Source organism: Balaenoptera ricei, chromosome 5 (assembly GCF_028023285.1).
Source record: "Balaenoptera ricei isolate mBalRic1 chromosome 5, mBalRic1.hap2, whole genome shotgun sequence".
Classification (NCBI taxonomy): Eukaryota; Metazoa; Chordata; class Mammalia; order Artiodactyla; family Balaenopteridae; genus Balaenoptera; species Balaenoptera ricei.
Genome location: NC_082643.1, coordinates 142,121,116 through 142,140,387, shown reverse-complemented (window position 1 = coordinate 142,140,387; position 19,272 = coordinate 142,121,116). Strand labels below are relative to the sequence as shown.

Here is a 19,272-nt window from a genome sequence, read left to right as displayed (position 1 = left end):
AAAGAAAAAATCCAGCTAAATAATGGCTGGATTTTAACATTTCCAATCAATACATTTTTAAAACTGTAACATTAAAAAATTTTTTTAAACACTAACCTAGAAGAATGAGGACTCTGGATACTAGAGAATTCATAAAAGTACAATGTGAAAGGTCAGATATTTTGAATTACAAAATGTTGATAAATTCTGAGCCAGTACCGCGAATGGCACTGCAGTGAAATGAAGACATTGACAAAAACTGGCCTTGTCGATGTGGAAACATTAGAAGGGACATCTAAAGCCTTGCCTGATAAGGAGGTATTAGATGATGAAGAGATGGTAAGAATGCGGCTCCTGGCAGGTGCTCGGCACCTTCCCAGGAGATGGTCTTGTAAAAACACAATAGGCATGAGAAGGACGCACGAAACAGACTGACAGGCATGACCCCTGAAGTACTGGAGTCAGGGGAAGAGGGGAATCTAGACCAACAGGAGACTCATGACCAACTCAGGCCAGGGACAAAGGCGTGATGGTCCAGCACGGGGAAGGGTTTGGCCCCCATCATCAACACGCTGCCATCTCGATGATGTCCTGAACCAGGTGACCCTGAGACACTGGAAGACGACTTGAGAGTGGATCACACGTCCAGTTTTTCATTCAATAAAAACTTGGCGCCTACCGTGTTCCAGGTACAGAGCCAGGCCTGGAAATAGTCAGTGAAGCAGGCGGGAAAGGTCCCTGTTCTCATGAAATTTACAATCCAGTGAGGTACACAGAAGTAAACAGGCAGTTAAAACACAATGTAATAAGCATCACGAAGGGGGAGTTCGGGGACTACCTCAGAGGGACACGAGACTGAGGTTCTGATAAAGCAAATACTGATTAATGTACTCTCCGAGGAGAAGAGGACAAAAAGAATACAGGGTTTTAGGTGGATTAAAAATTATTAGATGGGAGCTTCTACTTCCACCTGGGAAGTATACAAATGAAAAGCACCCTAATAATTAGAAAAGACAGATAATCTATAAAATCATCATTTTCTTGAGCCCAGCAGAGAGCTGAGTATCCAGCAGAGAACTGATGAGTGCATGCCTGTGAGCAAACTACCAAAGGCTGGGAAAAAGCCATCTAAAGGGGTTGGAAACTGTGTACAACACTCACACAGGGCCAGGAAAGTCTCCTGTTCCCACCAGCCATTCTTTTTTTTTTTTTAAGCTCTTTTATTTATTTATTTATTCATTCATTCATTTATTTATTTATTTATACTTTGGCTGCACCAGGTCTTAGTTGTGGCACGTGGGATCATTTAGTTGAGGCATACAGGCTTCTTAGTTGTGGTATGTGGACTTCTTAGTTGCAGTATGCAGACTCTTTAGTTGCAGCATGCAAACTCTTAGTTGCGGCATGCATGCAGAATCTAGTTCCCCAACCAGGGATTGAATCCCGGCCCCCCGCATTGGGAGAGTGGAGTCTTACCCACTGGACCACCAGGGAAGTCCCCCATCAGCCATTCTTAGAAAACTCATAATCTATAGACAATAGGCAGAATACTCGGAAGGTCTTTCCTCAGGGATGGGGAATAATTAGTTTTATAAGAAGCACTTCTCTGGGCCTGCCCAACAAATCATAAAACCAAGACCAGAAAGGAACAAACTGTTTCCAAGTAACCTAACCCAGAGCAAAGCTCAGGATATTTACAGGAATGCATAAAGGTCCATCACCCAATAACGTAAAATCCACAAGGTCCGGTATCCAAACAAAGACGACCATGCATACAAGGAAGCAGGAAAATGGAGTCCTAATTAGAGTAATCATCTACTGAAACTAACCTATAATGGACACAGATGTTGAAATTACAGACAATGACATTAAAACAGTTATTACAACTGTATCCAATATATTAAAGATGAAGTAGAGAAATGGATGGCATGAAAAAGATCCAAAGTAAATTTCTAGAAATGAAAACTGTAACATATAATTAACGTGGAAAAGATACTCAATGGGATTAACAACAGATTTGACAGGACAAAAGAAAAGATTAGTGAACTATAGGATATAACAATAGAAACTATCCGAATTGAAACAGGAAAAATATCCAAGGAAAAGAGGGAAAATGAGTTTCAGTGAGCTATGGGACAAATACAAGTGACCTACTATATGTAATTATAAATGGAGTTCCCAGAGGAGAGGAGAGAGAAGGAACACAAAAGTACATGAGTAAATAATTGCCAATAATTTTCCAAATTTGATTAAAATTATAAACCCACAGATCCAAGAAACTGAAACATAGAAACATGAAAAAATTACACCGAGGTACATCATAATCAAATTTTTCAAAAGTAGTGATTAAGAGAAAATACTAAAAACAGCCAGAAAAAAAAGACACATTACAGATGGAGAAACGAAGATAATGATGACAGATTTCTCAGCAGAAACAATGAGAGAAGAGAGTGAAGTCACATCTTCGAAGTATTGAAAGAAAAAACTTTCAACTGAGAATTTGAGAATTTTATACCTCACAAAAATAACTTTTAAAAACAAAGATGAAATAGAGATATTTTCAGACCTACGAACGCTGAAAGAATTCATCAACAGCAAACTCACAGTATAAGAAACGTTAAAGAGTATCCTTTAGGCAGAAGGAAAATGATACCAAGTAGAAATCTGGATGTACACAAGGAAATGAGGAGCACTGAAAATTTACATGGGCAAATAGTCAAGATTTTTCTTATTATTTAAATCTACTTAAAAGATATGGACTATTTAAACAAAAATAAAGTATATTGTGGAATTTATAACTTATGTATAAAGTAAAATAAAAGACAATCATAGCACAAAGGCCAGGAGGAGAAATGGGACTGTACTAGTGTAAGGTTCTTATACAATACTATATGTGGGATGACACAACAACTTGAAGATAGACTGTGGTAAGTTAAAGTTGTAGGCTGTGAACCCTAAATTAACCACTAAAATAACAAAACAAAGCATTACAGCTAATACATCAAAAAAGATAAAAGAGAATCATTAAAAAACTCAATCCAAAAGAAGGCAGAAAAAGAGGAAAAGGGAAACAAAGAACAATTGGGATAAATATAAAACACATAGCAAGATAATAAACTTAAATCTAATCCTATGAATAATCACAATAAATGTAAATGGACTGATAAGAACCTGCTGTATAGAAAAATAAATAAAATAAAATTCAAAAAAAATGTAAATGGACTGAACATCCTAATCAAAAGGCAGATATTATCAAAATGGATAAAAAAGCAAGACCAACTATATACTTCCTACAATAAATGTACTTTATATATAATGAGATAGTTTAAAAGTAAAAGGATGGAAAATGCCCTGCTAACACTAGTCATAAGAAAACTGCAGTGGCTATTTTAACATTAATATTAAATTACATTTTTATTAATTTTATTATTTCTAAAATTATCTTTGATGTATTTTGCTAATTATTTTTAAATTAATATTAGACAAAATATACTTCAGAGCAAATAAATATTACCAGGGATAAAAAGGGCATTTCATAGAAATAAAAGGGTAAATTCATCAGGCGGACAAAATCCTTAATGTTTCTGCTCCTTATAAAAGAGCAAAAACTACAAGGATATAGAAGAGGTAGAACTGCAAGGAGAAAAAGAAAATTCCACAGTTGTGCTGCAGACTTCAATACCCTTCTCTCGGGGCTTCCCTGGTGGTGCAGTGGTTGAGAATCCGCCTGCCGATGCAGGGGACATGGGTTCGAGCCCTGGTCTGGGAGGATCCCACGTGCCGCGGAGCAACTGGGCCCGTGAGCCACAACTGCTGAGCCTGCGCGTCTGAAGCCTGTGCTCCGCAACAAGAGAGGCCGCAACAGTGAGAGGCCCGCGCACCGCGATGAAGAGTGGCCCCCGCTCGCCGCATCTAGAGAAAGCCCTTGCACAGAAACGAAGACCCAACACAGCCAAAAATAAATAAATTAATTAATTTTTTAAAAAAATTAAAAAAAAAATACCCTTCTCTCAACAACGGATTGAACAATCAGACAGAAAACCAGCAGGGATATAGTAGACTTGGACAGCACCATCAACCAACTTGATCTAATTTGTATTTATAAAACATTCCACCCACATTAACAGAATGAACATTCTTTTCAAGTGCACATGGAACAGTTACCAAGATAGACCATTTTCTGGGCAAGAAAACAAGTCTGAATAAATTTAAAAGCATTCAAGCCATGCAGAGTATATCCTTTGACCACAGTGAAATTACATTAGAGATCAGTAACAGTTAGATAACTGGAAAATCACCAATTACTTGGAAACTAAGTAACAAACTTCTAAATAGCCCATGGGTCAAAGAAGACATACTAGAAAAGATTCTGAACTAAATGAAAGTGAAATACAACATACCAGAATTTACTGAATGCCAGAAAGCAGTACCTGGGAGTAAATTTCTATCACTGAATGCCTATATCAGGTGATGGAAGAAATTTTCACATATTGAGGTTTGGAGAAGTCATCCTGGCTTACACACGATTTGGCCTGAACTTTATGCTAACTAGCACAGCCTGTCTTATGGCCTGTCAAATAGGCATTGTACATCTGCTTTAACCAGTACAGAAAAGAATGCATTTAGAAATCAAAACGGGGTAACTGTGGTTCAGGCATCCAGGATGAAGTTGGGTGGCCAGTGTGGATGTGGTTTCAGACACATTCCTACATCACTGAGAATGTGAATTTCCTGAACTGTATAAAACTCAAGGACACCATCAGCCATTCTCAAAACCACATCTGCTAGCAGCTGCCAGCTGCAACCTTATGGTCTCAAGGTCCCCCCCCAACCCCCGCTTGTAACTATGCAACCATTTCAGACCCCAACCAATCAGTGCTAAACAAGCACCCTTACTTCTTGCCACATCCAATTATAATTCCCGATAGACAACTCATGTAACTAACTGTAACCTTGAGTTTTTTGCCTTCATACACCTCCCCCATTTTGTAGTCTGACAGAACACAACTCAAGTGCTTCTTGAATCTGTGTCTCCTGGGCTATAGTCCTCAGTTTGGGTCAAATAAAACTCTTTTCTATTCCTATTTTACATTGTTAATTAATTATTTCCATTGACATCAGGAAAGAAGAAAGATGGTCCCAATTCCAAGAGGGACATGGAGAAACAGGGCATTTATTTTAAAATAACTCACAGGGATGTAATGTGCAGCACAGGGAATATAGTCAATAATATTGTGATAAGGCCGTACGGTGTGTAATGTTAAAATACCAAATCACTATGTAGTGCACCTAAAACTAATATAATATTGCAAGTTAACTATACTTCAATTTTTAAAAAAGGTGAAACAGGACCCTGTCAGAGGAACTGCAGGGATTCCACGAGCTGTTGCTGAGAGAGAAAAGCGAGAGGCAGAAAAATAAAATTCTAATTCTGTAAAATAAGAATGACAAAGTCATTTCGTGTCTCTCTCTCTCTCTCTCTCCCTCTCTCTCTCTATATGTATAGATACATATGGGTCTGTATAAGATTTTATTATAAGTCTGGAGGAAAATATGGATGTACACACTCTAGGCTGCTAACATGAGCTTCCAATGGCACTGGGCCTGAGGGTAAAGGGCTGAGATATGGGTGTGGTGAGGGAGTGTCTGCAATAAAAAAAACATGTATGATATAATCCCAGTCATGTACATGTGTGTGTGTGCATGCACATACGTGTGTGCATAAAGAAATAGAGTATGGTCACTAAAATGTTAATGATGTGGCATTTCAGGTGACTTTTACTTTGTCATTTATGTTTTTATCTATTGTTTGAATTCTTTAGAATTATATATTATTTGTATAATGGAAAAGCCATTTTAAGTATAGCAAACATTATACTTTAAAAATTAAGGGGCAAAAGAAAAACGGAGAAAAAGAATTCAGTATTTTACAAAGGGTTGATCTTTATTATATAAAGAGCTTTTCCATACCTATAGAAAAAAATATACATCCTCCAGAGACATGTGCAAAATGACATGAACAGACAACTCACAGAAGAATAACTTTTATATAGTCAACCTCACTTAATGTTTAAAGGAACAGATATTTAAAGATCAAGCCATGAACTAGTAATCAAAATGAAGACTCCCTGTACTGGCAAGGATGTAGGGAACCAAACATTTTACAAATAGATTGGGAACGTAAAACTTTTTTTTTCTCTGGAGGACAATTTGGCAAGGGAAAGCCTTAAAAATACACATATACTTTGACTCAGAAGTTCCATCTCCAGGAATTTATGCTATGGAAATCAACAGAAAAACATACCAAAAATATTTGTACAAGTAAGTTTATGGCACATATAAAATAGTTAAAACTGAAAACGATCTAAATGACCCTCAATAGGGATAGCCACTAAGTAGAGTACAATGCAGCTGTTAAAATGATGATGTACATTTTGAGTCAAAGGTGGGGGCCAAATGCACACATGATGTTTATCTCCTTTTTCAAAAAATTCAATTGAAATAACAGAAAAATAAATAAGTAAAACTACAGCATCCCAGAAAACCTGGGAGGAGTGCTACCCGCAAGCCAGAGACGTGAGAAATTTCTAGAAGAGAATAAAGCTCAGCAAGAGATAATCTGGAGAGGACACAGGTGCGAGTCCTGGTCCGGGAAGATCCCACATGCCACAGAGCAACTGAGCCCGTGAGCTGCAACTACTGAGCCCGTGTTCCACAACTACTGAAGCCTGTGCACCTAGAGCCCGTGCTCCACAACAAGAGAAGCCACTGCAATGAGAAGCCCGCGCACTGCAACGAAGAGTAGCCCCCGCTCGCCACAACTAGAGAAAGCCCGCGCAGCAACAAAGACCCAACGCAGCCAAAAAAAAAAAGAGAGATAATCTGGGGAAGCCACCTGTCCAGTACAAATCTGAAAATGAAGAATGGGGTGGGAAGAGGTGTCTGTCCCTCCTGCCCTCAGCACCAGAGTGCGTGACTCTCTGGACGTGAAGACCCCCCCCCCCCACTAACTCAACACTTCACACGTGTAGTGTCCTGATCCCCCACTAAGTGCCCAAAACATAGTACGTGCTACTAGAGAATGGACTTGAGGACACGGGGAGTGGGAAGGGTAAGCTGGGACAAAGTGAGAGAGTGGCATGGACATATATACACTACCATAAAAATTAAAAAACACACACACACACACACACACACACACACAAAAAACCATAGTATGTGCTAAATGAACATTGGCTGAATCAATAAACAGAAAAAACTCCACAGCCTATCAGTATGGGGTCTCCTCTTACAAACAAAAAGTGCACAGGCAAACACACATCTAGGCAAAACTCTAGTCCCGACACAGAAACAGGCATTTAACAAGAGCTAACTTACAGGATGCTTGGCTGACAGTCTTCCGGTCACGGTTCCAGTCTGGTTCCACGTGGAGGAAATGGAGCCCTTTATCAGTTGGAAAGAATCAGCTCATGCTCTGACAGTGCCGTGTGAAGTCACAAACACGCGGGCCCCTCAGCACACAAGGCTCACTGCTCCCATCCAGAGAACCAGGAGCCACGGGCCCTGAACTCCCAACCCAAATGTCCTTGGGGTTACAAACTCCTGCATGTGATCAGGGTGAAGGAGATTCTCCCCCAGGCTGTGCAGGAGCTGCAGTAGGACACGTGGGCTGACATGCCGTGGGGGGGGGGGGTCTCAGCGTGGACTCAAGGTGGGGCTGTGCACCCCAGACCGGGGCTGTCACTTGCTGTGTGGCTGCAGACAAGTCACAGAACACCTCTGACTGCAGACTCCTCATGCATGAACTAAAACAACATGCCCCTCAAATGACTACGGAAAAGAGATGTAGTAACAGATGTGAAAGCACGTGGTCAGCAGTAGAGCTTCCACATGAATATGAGATTTTAAGGTATAATGTCAACTTATGCTATAGACCTAAATGATAACAAAATCATGGTTCATAGTTTCAAGAATATTAGATTATTTAAAGAAATTCTACATGTATCTGAACCCACGTGTAAGCCATATTCCCAATCATGATATCTTTTTTCTTAGCTTTAGTTACCTTTTTCATGCAAGCTAGCAATCCATCTACAAAGGTTGACTTGATCTTGTGAACCTAGGTTACAAGACAAAAGTAATCACTTTCTGTGTTTAAGTGTTTAAATTAGGAACAAGTGTCAAAGCAGCGTCTCACAGAATGCTGGGCACGTGTCACTGACGTCACCTCAGGTGACTCCAGGAGGCCCTGAAATGGCCTTACATGGTGCCCAGAATTAAATAACAATGACCAACAGACAAAGACGTCACCCTACCCCTTTTAAAATAAACTTTGTCCTGGAATAATTCTTTTTACAGAAAAGTTGCAAAAATAAAGGGAGAGTTCCCAAGTCCCGGCATCCAGTGTCCCCCGTGGGGCCTCTTTTAGTTCAGGTGCTACCATTTACCAACCCCCACAACCCCACGCACACACAGCTGCCCAGCCCTAACAAGGACAGCAGTAAATAACGATGGTCCGAGCGGCAGCAAGTCATACCTGTGAACAGACAGCAGGTATGTGAACGGGGAAAACAGGAGGAGCCAGAAGCATAGCTAGAGAGAGGGGCATGCCCATAAGTCAGTAAGTGTCAATGCGAGACGATAAAACACCACCAGGCCGGGAGAGGGAGGAAGGCCTGTGGGACAGGCTTCTGATTAGGCGCTGATGGAAGCCTAAGTCTCACTGTGGCCACACAAGGATGACACACCAAATACTTCCTTCAGAATTTTTGTTTGTCCTCTTCCATTTACGACTCCTCAGAATCACAGCAGGGCTGTTTGTAGACCTGAGGAATATCATGTCTGGTACAAGAAGCAGTGCTAATATGAGGTCAACGTGAACAAACTGCATTCCCTTTAGGACACTGTCAGGGCTATTTCAGTGATGATGGATTTTGTGAACAGAGACGGTGCCATATGGGCCCCCTTCATTACCAACTTATTGACAAAAAAAAAATCTAACTTACCTGCCTATATTCCAAAATTATTTTGGGTAATGGATGAAGGTCTTGCAGAGCATTTAACTAAAAAATAAGAATAAATATCACCAATATAATTCCTTCATTTAGTTTTAACATTTCAAACACTTATTTTCAGCTGGAAAAGTCCTACTAATAAATGGTCTATCTTGAGCATATTTTCCAAAATGAAGACTCATAATAAACTCAGTTTATCAAGTGTCTTAATTTTAATCCCTTACAGAATCATTATTGTACACTTGGGAGCTAAAGGCACTTCACATGAGCTCGGAAATAAGATTCCTCTTGAGATTTAAATTCCTGAAATCTAAATCCAGGGCATGTAAAATACCACGTAGGACAGTAAACTAGGAAAATGCCTACAAATGTGTAACTCAGTAGTTTAGGAACACCCAACATCTGAATCACAGTTATCTGAGCATAAAGTCGGGGAGGTAACACTGGAATATGACTATAGGTTTTAAATTTAATTTTAAAAAGTCAAAATACAACATACATAAAGTACAAGATCATGTAAACACGGTTTGTTAAATTATCACAAAAAGAACACACCTGGGTACTGCCACCCAGAGGGAACAACCCAGGTTCCCAAGCAGGCCTCTGGCCCTCCCCCAGAGGTAACCAGCCCCCTGGCCTCCACCAGCAAGACCACTTATTCCAGTTTTTGAGCTTTGTATCAATGGAATAGGATAGGTACTCTTTGTGTGTGGCTTCTTTTGTTCAACATTCTGCTTTTAAGGTTGGTCCTTGTTGTATGATTTACTGGCACTGCTATATGGAATTATTTGAATGCAGGACAGTTATTTATCCATTCCACCCCTGATAGACATGTGCGCTGTTTCCACTGCAGGGCTATTACAAAGAGTGCTGCTGTGAACATTCTGGCACACAGATTTTGGTTAACACACATCCACAGTTCTGTTGAACATGTACGTAAAGAGGAGAGCGGCTGCTGGGTCACCTGTAGCAGAGCTGACACCAGCCAGTTCTCCAAGGTAAACACAATGGTTTTTGTCCCCATCAGCAGCGCATGAAAGTCCTCCTTGTTCCACATCTTTGCCAACACATGTTCTCCTAGGTCTTAATTTTAGCCATTCTGGCAAATGTGAAGTGACATTTCAATGTAGTTTTAGTGTGTATTTCCCTGACTAATAAAGTCAGACATGATTCAAATGTTTATTGACTAATTGTATATCTCCTTTCATTAAACCCTGTTCATGTTGTCGTTGTTTTTTTTTTGTCATTTAAAACGTTGGTTTGTATGTCTTTTTCTTCTTGATTTGTAGGAATTTGTTTTTCTGGACAGGGTTTTCTTTAGTTGGCTATATTTAGTGGAAATATCTTCTACCCCTCTGTGGGTTGTTCTTTTATTTGTTTAATAGTGTCTTTTTTATTTATTTATTTTTTAAAATTTTATTTACTTTTGGCTGCGTTGGGTCTTTGTTGCTGCACAGGGGCTTTCTCTAGTTGGGGCGAGTGGCAGCTACTCTTTGTTGCAGATGCACGGGCTTCTCATTGCGGTGGCTTCTCTTGTTGTGGAGCACAGGCTCTAGGCGCTCAGGCTTCAGTAGTTGTGGCGCACAGGCTCAGTAGTTGTGGCTCGTGGGCTCTAGCTCGCGGGCTCAGTTGTTGTGGTGCACAGGCTTAGTTGCTCTGCGGAATGTGGGATCTTCCCGGACCAGGGATCGAACCCGTGTTCCATGCATTGGCAGGCAGATTCATAACCACTGTGCCACCAGGGAAGTCCAATAGTGTCTTTTCATAAATGGAAATTCTTAATTTTACTATTGCCCAATTGATCAATCTCTTCCTTTATGGTTGATGCATCTTGTGTCCTGTTTAAGGATGTTTAACTACCTCAAGGCCTTGAAGATATTCTCTTACGGTATCTTCTACAATCTTTGTTTTACTTTTTATATTTAGATATACAATTCATTTGAAATTTATTTTTGTATATGGTGTGAAACAGGGGTCAAGATGCACTGGCCCCTTATGTAATGAGCCCTCCCTCTCAGAGAACATGCACTTTATACACACATGTGCAGGTCTGTTTGTAGATTCCCTATCCTGGACCATTGGTCTATTTGCTTATCCTTGAATTGACACTACTTTGTACTGATTAATTAATTCCTCATAATTTCTATTGCTTCATGATTAGTCTTGATATCCAATAGACTAAGTCCTTCAATAGTGCTTTTTCCCAAGATTATCTTGGCTCTTCTTAGTTTTTTGCATTTCCATACAAATTTGGGATTCAGCTTGCCAATTTCTACCAGAAGTTCCTGCTAGGGTGTTAGTTAGGATCATTTTGAATCTATAAATCAACTTGGGGGAGAACTGATGACATAACTTTAATGTACTAGCGTGAGCCACGGAACTGCATCACTCTCTATTTAATAGACTGAGGTCACGGAGTCTTGGCCAGCCATAGGAACATAAACAGGAGGGCCAACACTGGTGTCCTCGGAGCAGGCTCTACCCAGGGGGAGGACTCCTGCCTCGGTGTAATCCAGAACTGCAGTTTCTCAGAAAAGCTATCCCTAGCGGGATGAAAGTGCATGAAAACACTTAGCCAAGAAAACTGCTTAAGATCAACTAACTCTCTTTATCCTGATACCTTACTCACAAAATAACTTTCTAACCACAGTCTCCCTGTATATCTCGAATCGAGCTGTCTGAGAACACTTGAAAAGGATGAAGTGTTTGATCTCATAACGCTCTGGATAAAGCCCTGCCGCGCTGGTTCATGATCAGAGGCAGAGTGCCGTGGCCGTTGCCGCTCTACAAGCTTTATCAAACGCTCCCTCTGTTGGCTCCTGACCCCACATTCTTCTCAGCTCCCTTCTCTCTCTGTGGTCGTTCCATAGCCTCCGCTTGGCACCACTTCTCTCTCTGACCCCTAAATGTCAGTTTCTCAGAGTTCAGTTCTGTGGTTATCAGTGCTGGCTGCTTCTAGAATCAGCAGGGGAGCTTCAAAAACATGTCTGGGGCTTCCCTGGTGGCGCAGTGGTTAAGAATCTGCCTGCCAATGCAGGGAACATGGGTTTGAGCCCTGGTCCCGGAAGATCCCACATGCCACGGAGCAACTAAGCCCGTGCGCCACAACTACTGAGCCTGCACTCTAGAGCCCGCGAGCCACAACTGCTGAAGCCCTCGCGCGCCATAACTGCTGAAGCCTGCACGCCTAGAGCCCGTGCTCTGCAACAAGAGAAGCCACCACGATGAGAAGCCCACGCACCACAACGAAGAGTAGCCCCCGCTCGCCGCAACTAGAGAAAGACCACATGCAGCAACAAAGACCCAACTCAGCCAATGAATAGATAGATAGATAGATAGATAGATAGATAAATAAGACATTATTAAGCAAGACTAATCCATAAAAAACCAAAAAAAATGTCCGGACTGGGCCACGCAGCCCACAGACTGATTCTGTGGATCAGTTGTGGGCCTGGGCATGAGTGTTTTCCCAAAGCTCCTGCCAGGGTAGAGGACCACCATCCCAGGGCCAACTACTTCCAGGTGTGCATCTCTAGCACAGGACTTCTCCTCACAGACCCAACTGCTCTGTATCGATGTTTTGTGCACACATCTGTCTTCCCATGTCCAAGGCTGGACACTTGACCCCCAGCCCCCGTAAACTGTTCCTCTCTTGGTTTTCCTTGGGCAGCGGCCATCACTATCTGCTCAGGTGCACAACTAAGGAAACCAGGAATTACTCTGCATTCACACTCATGTGAACTCACACTCAGAGAAGCTCCTTTCTGTTCTCAAAATGCTCTGCGCATGTGTCTGCTCTGCTCCATCCTCACTGCCATCGCCTGGGCGCTGAGCCAGCAGTGCCCACACTGCAGCGACAGCCTATTAATGGGACTCCTCCATTCTCCAACCAGTGACGAGAGCGGTCTTTTTAAAACATAGCTAACGCCTGTCAGAACGGCCACAATCCAGGACACCGACACCACCACATGCTGGCAAGGACGTGGAGCAACAGGAATTTTCATCACTGCTGGTGGGAATGCAGAATGGTGCAGCCACACTGGAAGACAGTTTGGTGGTTTCTTACAAAACTAAATATACTTTTACCATACAATCCAGAAATCAGGCTATTTATTTACTCAAATAAGATGGAAACTTATGTCCACGTGAAAACCTGCACACAAATGTTTTACAGCAGCTTTATTCATAGCTGCTAAAACTTGGAAGCACCCAAGATATCCTTCAATAGGTGAATAGATAAATAAAACTGTGGTCCATCCAGACAATGGAATATGATTCTGTGCTAGAAAGAAATGAGCTATGAAAAGATGTGGAAGAAACTTAAGTGCATATTGCTAGCTGAATCAAATCTGAAAAGGCTACATAATGTATAATTCCTATATGACATTTTGGAAAAGACAAAACTATAGAAACAGTAGAAACAGTGGTTGCCAGGGGTTGAGGGGAGAGATGAATAGGGAGAACAGAGGCTTTTTAGGGCAGTGAAACCACTCTGTTCGATGCTGTAATGGTGGATACGTGTCATTACACATTTGTCCAAACCCATAGCCTGTATAACACCAAGAAGGAGCCCTAATGCACTACAGACTTTGGGCAATGATGATGTGTCAGTGTGGGTGGGTTCATCAGCTGTAACAAATGTACCCCCTGGTGGGGCGTGCTACTGGTGGAGGAGGCTGTGTGTGTGGGGTGGGGAGGGGGTGTACGAGACTTCTCCGTACCCTCTGCTCAATTTTGCTGTGAACCTGAAACTACTCTAAAAGACAAAGTCTAACAAAACCATATCTAAGCTCATAGTTGCACCCTTACTTGAATTGTTCCAGGCTGTCCATCTCACCAGAAGTCCACATCCCTTCCCACGGGGAGGGGAACAGGGAGGGTGAAGGGAAGTAGGAAGAAGGAGTCTTAATTTTGAATTGAGAACCATGTGCGTATGTTGCCTAGTGCAGGTTTATCTTTTTAAATGTACAGAATAGTGTGACTTGTTCAGCTAAGTAAGAGATTAAAGTTAATATAATATGATTCATGTTGATTATGTCTTTGTGAAGAAAAATTCAGGGCATTGTCTGAATTCTGTGCACAGTGAAGCACCTCGACACCAGAGGAGAATCCCATTTCCTCTCTTCTGTTGTCGGTTGTCTGGGAGAGCTAAGGAGCAGCAAAGGGAAGGGCAACACTGCCAGCTGGTGCCTGGATGGAGAATAAATCAGGCCAAGACCCCCAGCTCAGGTGCAGTCCGAGGGGAAACGTGTGGCTTTCCCAGGTTCCGCCACCCCTGGGACTTGAGGGCACACTGCCATGTGGCGTTGAAACCCACTCGAGAGTCTCTCCAGAAGGGTGGGTCCTGCCCCCTGCCCTTGCCGTGCTCTGTGAACACACAGCCAACAATTCAGCCCCAGCAAGTGCTAGTCTAGGACATTTGGTTCTGGGGATGTAGTGAACAAGTTAGATAAAGTCTTTGATCTGTGCAACCTACATCCTACTGGAACAAGCAAACAAGTAACTAGGTAACTTTATTTTTATTTTTTAAAATTTTATTGGAGTATAGTTGACTTACAATGTTGCATTAGTTTCAGGTGTATAGCAAAGTGATTCGGTTGTACATATACATATATTCCTTCTTTTTTAGATTCTTTTCTCATATAGGTTATCTCAGGATACTGAGTAGAGTTCCCTGTGCTATACAGTAGGTCCTTGTTGGTTATCTATCTTATATATAGTAGTGTGTGTATGTTCATCCCAAGCTCCTGATTTATCCCTCCCCCCCCCCCACGTTTCCCCTTTGGTAATCATAAATTTGTTTTTAATATCTGTTAAGTCTGTTTCTGTTTTGTAAATTCAGTTCATTTAAATCATTTTTTAAAAATTAGATTCCACATATGAGTGATATCATGTGATATATACCTTTCTCTGTCTGACTTACTTCACTCAGTATGACAATCTCTAGGTCCATCCATGTTGCTGCAAATGGCATTATTTCATTCTTTTTATGGGTGAGTAATATTCCATTGTATACAGGTACCACATCTTCTTTACCCACTCCTCTGCTGATGGACGTTTAGGTTGATTCCGTGTCCTGCCTATTGTAAACAGTGCTGCTATGAGCACTGGGGTGCATGCACCTTTTCTAACCATGGTTTTCTCTGGATAGATGCCCAGGAGTGGGATTGCTGGGTCATACGGTAGTTCTCTTTTTAGTTTTTAAAGGACCCTCCATACTGTTCTCCACAGTGGCTGCACCAACTTACCTTCCCACCAGCAGTGTAGGAGGGGTCCCTTTTCTCCATGCCCTCTCCAGCATTTTGGCAAGTTGCGTGCAGAAAACAAATCGAGGTGAAGGAATAGGTTGTGGCTGGGGGTCTTACTGTCACCTGTGACCAGAGGAGGCCTTTCTGGAAGCAATACTTAAGCTGACAATCAGAAGCCAGCTGAGCACACTCCGTGGGAAGAGTTTCCAGACTGAGGAAGGAGCCTGTGAGAAGTGTGCTCAGCGGGGTGCTGGGAGTGAGGAGTGAGGGAGGCCAAAGAAGGGCCAGGTCCAGACCCACGGGCCGGGGGGAGGCACACTCGAGAGCTGGGATGTGATTCTGAGTGTCATGGAAAGCCACTGGGGACTTCCCTGGTGGCACAGTGGTTGGGAATCTGCCTGCCAACGCAGGGGACATGGGTTCGAGCCCTGGTCCAGGAAGATCCCACATGCCACGGAGCAACAAAGCCCGTGTGCCACAACTACTGAGCCTGCACTCTAGAGCCCACGAGCCACAACTACTGAGCCCGTGTGCCACAACTACTGAAGCCCATGAGCTTCGAGCCCGTGCTCCACCACAAGAGAAGCCACTGCAATGAGAAGCCCACGCACTGCAACCAAGAGTAGCCCCCGCTCGCCACAGCTACAGAAAGCCCGCGCACAGCAACGAAGACCCAACACAGCCAAAAAAAAAAAAAGAAAAAGAAAAAAAGAAAGCCATTGAAGTTGAAGGCAGGGGATCAACATGATTTTTCTAACACTTTTAAAAGATCATTCTGCCTGGATGTGATGAGTCACCAGCAGGGATAAGCTCACTGCTGGCTCCCAAGGACCCGGAGGAGGACGCTGACCAAGGTGGGGAAGACTTGGGGAGAAGGGAAGATGCAAGTCCCTCTCAGGGAGCAGCACTCCCCAGGGGTGGGCGTTCACTCGGTGACTGATGCCTGGGCCCCCTGAGGGCCAGGTGTGGGGACAGCTGGCAAGCGTGGTGCCCCGCCAGGGCTGAGACGAGCAGGAAGTGCGGGGCTGGAAGGGCGACGCGCACAGAGGAGTCTGGAGGGAAGCTTTCCTCTGCTGCAAAATCCAACGCTGAACAAGGCACAGAAAGGATGAGCTGGAGCCTCCACAGCCGGCCCTCACCAGAGCAACACGTGTCCTCTCGCCCACTGGCCAAGCTCCTCGCTGCAGGCTTCCAGCGGTATCATTATACTCACGGGGTTCTGAATATCTATTCACACTCTGCCATTCGATTAAAGCAGCATCTCACTACTCCATGTCTGTTAAAAAATGCATTCCTCTCAAGGGAAGTGCAGCTAAATTTTTCTAAAACAAACTTGGGGAAAGGAGAAGACTGATGACTTTTCCCATTTCCAGTCTCTTATGAGGGCATGAAACGAAGAAGTCCTGACTACATTGTCAAGAATTTGGTTTCCAGAACAAAATTCCATCAAATTATCCTCCGCAGGAAATCAAGGCAATTTATTGCCTCTGGAAAACTGTACCGTAGGCCTCTTTGTCCTTCCTTCATAACTGAAGGGCAACCTTGGGGTGGGGGCACCTCTCCTGCCGCAGAAAGGAAGTGAGGGAACGGAACTGCTCCGTGGTGGTTGCTGCCGGCTTGTGCCACCACAAGCACGGGGCTCTGCAAGGGACTCGCATGTGGTGGGAGGTGCTATTGTCTCAGAGAGCGAGGGGACACTTGTCGACCCTTACCACGGCTTCTGATGTGGACGGGTGTCTCCGGAGTCCAGTTTTGGGAAGAGTCTCCTGTGGACGCAGCAGGTGCAGCTGCAGTTTGCCAAACAGGATCTGCAACAAAAGCCATTTCACATGATGAGCGGGTCCCAGATTTGAGAGGACCTGAACATCACTATAACAGAGTTAAAGCAACCAGCCAGAGGGGACACACCCGACTAGGTGTGACAAAATGCTTAGATTCTGATTCAGTACTTTTCTTAGATGTAAAGGCTTTGAAGTAATGAATCTCAATGTGAGAGACATGAACAAGTTACATACTTTTCAGATGATCACATTAAAATAATGTTTATAAAATCAGAATAAATCTCCATTTAACCCCTGAACAGGAAGTATATTTAATAAAAGAACTGAAATTTAGTTTTACCTCTCGAAGCTGATTACTGCTCGTTATAAGAAACTGTTCTCCTGCAACAAAATGGGCTTCTTGCTCCAGTTCCTTGAGACGAGACTATGAATGTGAGAGACACAATCTTATTAATAGTTTTCACAACTTAAGATTATTTTTCTCAACATGAGATCTTGTAAGAATAAAAAATAATCTAAAATTTACCAAAAGGGACATTACAAAATACATATTTTGACTCATGATGCAATACTCAGGCTCAGAATCACTCTCTTAAGTGGAGTGGACCCAAGGAAGCAAACTTAAAGAAGTAAAAATAGTAAATAACACACCAAAATGAAGGAGGGAAAGAAGAAGGAATTCTCCAGCAACATTATGACAAGTAAACGGATCCAGCATCACACCATAGACCTCAAAACTTCCGAAGTATCCCAAGGCAGAAGAGCTAGGACCAAACTGCATGGTGACCACAGTGATCATGATGCAGGACATTCCCTCCCAACAGAGGAGCAGCTGCAGGGGAAACAGGCCAACAACGCTCTGAACAACCACACACACTGGGGCACAGCCCAGGGCGAGGGGTGGGGGGCATGGAAGGCCCAGGTGGGTAAAGACAAAGGTACCTCATGGAACAGCTGATAAACATGGTGCTGAGCAGAGCAGTAGGACATGCTGAATTTATGAACCCCTCACCATTTTGGTCAGAAGAAAAGTAGAACATGACCAGGACTTTAAAAAAATTATTATAGGGACTTCCCTGGTGGCACAGTGGTTAAGAATCCGCCTGCCAATGCAGGGGACACGGGTTTGAGCCCTGGTCTGGGAATACCCCACATGCCGCGGAGCAACTAAGCCCATGAGCCACAACTACTGAGCCCACGAGCCACAACTACTGAAGCCCATGCACCTAGAACCCGTGCTCCAAAACAAGAGAAGCCACCGCAATGAGAAGCCTGTGCACCACAACAAAGAGTAGCCCCTGCTCACCGCAACTAGAGAAAGCTCACACACAGCAACGAAGAACCACTGCAGCCAAAAATAAATAGCTAGATTTATACAAAAAAAATTATTATAAAAGAAAAGAGAGAGCAGAGTCTAAATCAACCAACTCTGAGGAAATATCATCTGCACTCTACCTTTATCAGACAAGAACTGCCTTTAGGCTGCAATACTGAAAGACGTTTACAAATAGGAGCAGGACAAGTACAATACAAAAAAATAGTACAAGGCAAAAAGAAGAACCCAGAAACAATGGCCTCAGTTAAGGTATGCCAGAATTCTATAGTCAAAGGAACAAATGACGAAAAGAAAAACAAGGAACAAAGCATTAAAAGACAGATAATGGGGACTTCCCTGGTGGTCCAGTGGCTAAGACTCCACACTCCCAATGCAGGGTGCATGGGTTTGATCCCTGGTCAGGGAACTAGATTCCATATGCCGCAACTAAGAATTCGCATGCTGCGACTAAGGAGCCCACCTGCCGCAAGTAAGACCTGGCACAACCAAAGAAATAAATAAAATATTTTTAAAATGTGCTAAGTAGCTTTTTCTTATTGACAGGAGTTCTCTATATAGTCTGCCTATGAGTCCTTTATCATAGGCATTGAAAGTACAATCAAAATCCCAGCTGGTTTTTAAAAAGTAGATCATAGAATTTTATATGGAAATGCGAAGAACCTGGATTGATAAATACCATGTGGAAGAAAAAAGATGGAAGACTGTAGGATATCAAGACATATTATAAGCCTACAGTAACTAAGCCAGGGGAATATTAGCCCAGGGACAGACACACAAAACAAAAAAACAGAAAAGAGTCCAGAAAAAAACCCACACATACACAGTGACCTGATTTATGACAAAGACACTACTGTAATTCTTAGTGGGGGAAACAGTGGCACTTTTAGTAAATTGTGCTGAAATGAATGGAAATC

The 19,272-nt window shown here is 42.7% G+C and overlaps 1 protein-coding gene across 1 annotated transcript in view; it reads right to left on the bottom strand.

Moving 5' to 3' along the window:
• The window catches only part of POLN (DNA polymerase nu), a 173,991-nt gene that overhangs the window by 90,102 nt on the left and 64,617 nt on the right, over window positions 1-19,272 (bottom strand). The window contains exons 12-16 of the mRNA XM_059923737.1: window positions 17,363-17,446; window positions 16,954-17,049; window positions 8,985-9,041; window positions 8,045-8,098; window positions 7,357-7,422 (exon numbers count right to left, since the gene is read on the bottom strand). Of these exons, the coding sequence (XP_059779720.1) occupies window positions 7,357-7,422; window positions 8,045-8,098; window positions 8,985-9,041; window positions 16,954-17,049; window positions 17,363-17,446 (357 nt within the window). The remainder of the gene's footprint in view (window positions 1-7,356; window positions 7,423-8,044; window positions 8,099-8,984; window positions 9,042-16,953; window positions 17,050-17,362; window positions 17,447-19,272) is intronic.